Source organism: Silene latifolia, chromosome Y (assembly GCF_048544455.1).
Source record: "Silene latifolia isolate original U9 population chromosome Y, ASM4854445v1, whole genome shotgun sequence".
Taxonomy (NCBI): Eukaryota; Viridiplantae; Streptophyta; class Magnoliopsida; order Caryophyllales; family Caryophyllaceae; genus Silene; species Silene latifolia.
In genome coordinates, this window is record NC_133538.1 from 219,492,536 (window position 1) to 219,496,994 (window position 4,459).

At 40.7% G+C, this 4,459-nt stretch overlaps 1 protein-coding gene across 1 annotated transcript; it reads left to right on the forward strand.

Annotated features, from left to right (window-relative positions):
• The first annotated feature begins 613 nt into the window (after positions 1–613).
• LOC141630090 (uncharacterized) lies at positions 614–4,032 on the forward strand. The gene is made up of 7 exons (XM_074442966.1): positions 614–656; positions 1,173–1,714; positions 2,180–2,317; positions 2,436–2,715; positions 3,095–3,191; positions 3,474–3,732; positions 3,808–4,032. The coding sequence occupies exons 1-7, from the start codon at positions 614–616 to the stop codon at positions 4,030–4,032; spliced, it is 1,584 nt and encodes a 527-aa protein (XP_074299067.1).
• Positions 4,033–4,459: the final 427 nt, after the last annotated feature.

Consider the following 4,459-nt stretch of genomic DNA (forward strand, 5'->3'; position numbering starts at 1 on the left):
TTGGCACTTAGATTCGAGAAGGGGTTGACCATAACTATCAAAAAGAGGTCTGGTGGGCAACCAAGTAACATGGATGACGTGTATCAAAGAGCTGGACATGCTGAGAGGATTGCAGATATGCTTAAGGAAGAAAAGAAAGAAAAGGGTGAGAAGAGAAAGACTGAGGCTGCAAGTGAGAATGCTGGGAATAAGAAACAAAGTGTGAATCCATACCGATCTTTTTTCTCCAACAATGGGCAGAATGGGAATGGAAACCGTGGGGGCTTCGGTAGAGGAGGATCTTCGGGAGGCGGTGTTCTTACTTGCTTTAGATGTGGGAAAGTGGGTCATAAGATTGCTGATTGCAGAGTTCATGTGGGAAGTCAAGGAAGGGGTTTTGTAAATGTGAACCAGAGTGGAGGCTATCGTACTCCTATGCAGAATTATGGGAATTATAATCCAAGATCTGGTGGTGGCAATTATCAGAGGAGCAACAACAATTATTCCAATCAAAATCGCTTCAACAACAATCAAAGCAATAGTTTTCAGAAGGTAATGAACAGTGGAAATCAAAGAGAATGGGTCAGCATCAGCTAGTCAGAGTGGAGCTAAGAGCAGTGGAAAATTATTTATGATGGGAAAGGAAGCTGCTGAGGAAGATGCTCATGTTGTCACGGGTACATTTCTTGTTAATTCCGAGCCTACCTTTGTTTTGTTTGATTCGGGAGCTACCCACTCTTTTATTTCAAGTGAGCATGCTAGGACTTTAAAGTTGAAAGAATATGATGAGATAAAAGACCTAGTAGATATACCTTCAGGGGATTCCATACCTTGTAGTCGTGTGTATAGAGATGTGTCAGTTAAAATTGGGGAAGCTATCTTTTTGACCAGTTTGATTGAATTTCCTTTGGGTGGTTTTGAGGTAATTTTAGGGATGGATTGGTTGAGTAAATATAAAGCCTTTATAGATTGTCACCAAAAGAAAGTAACCTTGAGTGGACCTAAGGGAATAAAAGTGTCTTACAAGGGATTTGTAGTTAAACCAAAAATAAAACTTATCTCAACAGTTACCTTAAAATCTTGTTTGAGGAAGAGAGGTGAGTTGATCTTGTGTCATGTGAGGGACACGCGAGAGGAGGTGCCTGGGGCGGCATCTATACCTGTTGTGCAAGACTTTCAGGATGTGTTTCCAGATGAGATTCCAGGGTTACCACCTCAGAGGGATATTGATTTTGGCATTGACTTAAAACCTGGGGCGGGACCAATTTCAAAAGCACCTTATAGAATGGGGCCTAAAGAGTTGGAGGAGCTTAAAAAGCAGTTGGAGGAATTGTTGGATAAGGGCTATGTGAGGCCAAGTGTGTCACCCTGGGGAGCACCTGTGTTATTTTTCAAGAAGAAAGATGGGAGCATGAGGTTGTGTATTGACTATAGAGAGCTGAATAATGTGACTATCAAGAATCGTTACCCTTTGCCGCGGATTGATGATTTATTTGACCAACTGAGTGGGGCTGGAATATTTTCTAAGATTGATTTGAGGTCGGGGTACCATCAGTTGAGAATTAAGAGCGAAGATATTCCAAAGACTGCATTTAGGACAAGGTATGGACACTACGAATTTGTTGTTATGCCATTTGGATTAACTAATGCACCGGCAGTTTTCATGGACTTAATGAACCGTGTGTTTAGTCCCTATTTGGATCAGTTCGTGGTTGTCTTTATCGATGATATCCTGGTGTATTCTAAGAATAAAGAAGAGCATGAGAAGCATTTGAGGATTGTGTTGCAGACCCTGAGGGAAAATAATCTTTATGCTAAGTTGAGCAAGTGTGAGTTCTGGTTAGAGAAGGTTGCCTTTCTGGGGCATGTGGTGTCAAAGGAGGAGTGTCGGTGGATCCAAGCAAGATTGAGGCGGTTTCAAGTGGGAGAGACCGAAGAATGTGGGGGATATTCGAAGTTTTATGGGGTTGGCTGGCTATTATAGGAGGTTTGTGAAAGACTTCTCAAAAATAGCTAAGCCTTTGACTACCTTGATGAGGAAGGAGAATAAGTTTCAGTGGGATGAGAGTTGTGAGAAGGCATTCCTAACCCCGAAGGAGCGCGACTACAAAGACCTATTTTAGCCTTACCTGAAGGGAGTGAGAATTTTGAAGTTTATACAGATGCTTCGAAGAATGGTTTGGGATGTGTGCTTATGCAGAATGGGAAAGTGATAGCCTATGCCTCGAGACAGTTGAAGCAGTATGAAGCAAACTATCCAACTCATGATTTGGAATTGGGAGCGGTGGTTTTTGCCTTGAAATTGTGGCGTCATTATCTTTATGGAGCTACTTTTAAGGTATTTTCTGATCACAAGAGCTTAAAGTACATTTATACTCAGAAGGAGCTAAATATGAGACAGAGGAGATGGATAGAGTTAATTGGAGATTACGACATGGAGATAATTTATCATGAAGGGAAGGCTAATGTGGTGGCGGATGCACTTAGTAGGAAGTCTGTCCATGCTTTGTGTCTTTGCCATGTCTAGGATGAGATTGCGTGAGGAAATGGAAAAGATGGGCATTTCTATGATCGGGAAAGGAGATACAATTGGAGATTTGACCATTGAGCCAGAGTTGTATGAAGAGATCAGGAAAAAGCAAGAAGAAGATGCGAGAGTGGCACGGTGGAGAGAGGCCGTGGGTGAGGCCATGGTGGAAGGCGGGAAGAAGCGGTTTCATATGGGTAGTGATGGTGGTTTGAGGTTTGATGGGAGATGGTGTGTACCCGATGATGAAGAATTAAAAAGAAAGATTTTAATCAAGCTCATTCTACTCCATATTCGTTCATCCTGGAGGAGATAAATTATATAAAGATTTGAAGAAGACTTTTTGGTGGCCTAAGATGAAGAAAGAGGTTCTTTGAGTTCGTTGCTAGATGTTTGGTTTGTCAAAGAGTGAAGGAGAGCATAAGAGACCACAAGGTAAAGTTCAGTCCTTGGAAGTGCACGAGTGGAAATGGGAGAGTATTTCGATGGATTTCATTGTGGGGTTGCCTAAGACTCAAAGAGGGAATAATATGATATGGGTGATTGTGGATCGATTGACTAAGTCAGCTCACTTCATTCCTATGAAAGATACTTGGAGTAAAGCTGAGTTGGCTAAATCTTATGTCAAAAATGTGGTGAAGCTTCATGGTGTGCCAAAGGATATTGTTTCTGATCGTGATTCAAGGTTTATATCTAAGTTCTGGCAAGAATTGCAATCTTTGATGGGGACTCAGTTGAAGATGAGTACAGCATTTCATCCAGCTACAGATGGTCAGACCGAGAGGACTATTCAGACCTTGGAGGATATGCTGAGAGCTTGTGTGATGGAGTTTGGTGGATCTTGGGAGGAGAGATTGGACTTGATTGAGTTTTCGTATAATAACAGTTATCATGCTAGTATTGGCATGGCACCTTTTGAGGCATTGTATGGCAGGAAGTGCAGGAGTCCTGTGTGTTGGGATGACAGGGCAGATGCAGTTGTGTTGGGACCTGAGATGATACAGGAAATGGTGGAGCAAGTGCACATTATTCGTCAAAAGATGCGTGCAGCGCAAGATAGACAGAAGAGCTATGCAGATTTGAAAAGGAGTGATATAGAGTTTGCTGTGGGAGATAAAGTGTTGCTTAAAGTGTCTCCTATGAGAGGTGTGATGAGGTTTGGGAGGAAAGGGAAGTTGAGTCAGAAGTATATTGGGCCATATGAGATTTTAGACAGAGTTGGAGAGGTAGCTTACCGTTTAGCATTACCTCCCTCTTTGGATAGAGTGCATAATGTTTTTCATGTTTCACAATTGAGGAAGTATGTGAGTGATCCTACTCATGTGCTGGAGCTTGAGCATGTTGAGATTGATGAGCAGTTATCTTATGTTGAAGAGCCTAAGGAGATTTTGGAGCGAAAAGTGAGAAAGACTCGTAATGGAGAGACTGCTCTAGTGAAGGTTTTATGGTCTAATCATAAGGTGGAAGAAGCTACATGGGAAGCTGAAGCTGCTATGCGAGAAAAGTACCCTAGTCTTTTTGTTTGAGTTAGTTGGTTACGGGGACGTAACCCTTTTTCTTAGGGGGATAGGATGTAACATCTCGTATTTTTTTTAACATTTTTTTTAGGATAAATTTAATAATAAAAGTATCTTGTGAAGGATTTATAAGAAATTTAGTTGGAATTTATTTGAGATATTATTTCTGTTGTTTGGGTATTTTGGTGAACTTCGGGACGAAGTTCTTTTTAAGGAGGGAAGACTGTAATACCCCGCATTTTAGACGGTAGAATAATATTAAAATGTGTTTTAAATGATATTTAATAATTTAATTAATTGGATAATAAGTTTGTAAGACGGAAATAAAATATAAAATAATTAAAAAGGAAGAAATGTGGGTCGTGGGCTTGAGTATATAGTCGGGATTGTAATTGTATATTATTACTAATACTAATATGAGAGTAATTAAAAAGAA

Excerpts from the sequence above, each read along its gene's own strand:
- LOC141630090 (XM_074442966.1), top strand. The coding sequence starts at position 614 with ATGGGAAAGGAAGCTGCTGAGGAAGATGCTCATGTTGTCACGG. Across the intron at positions 2,318-2,435 it reads TTTATGGAGCTACTTTTAAG|GGAAGGCTAATGTGGTGGCG; the intron begins GTATTTTCTGAT and ends TTTATCATGAAG. Across the intron at positions 3,192-3,473 it reads GTTTCTGATCGTGATTCAAG|GGCAGATGCAGTTGTGTTGG; the intron begins GTTTATATCTAA and ends TTGGGATGACAG.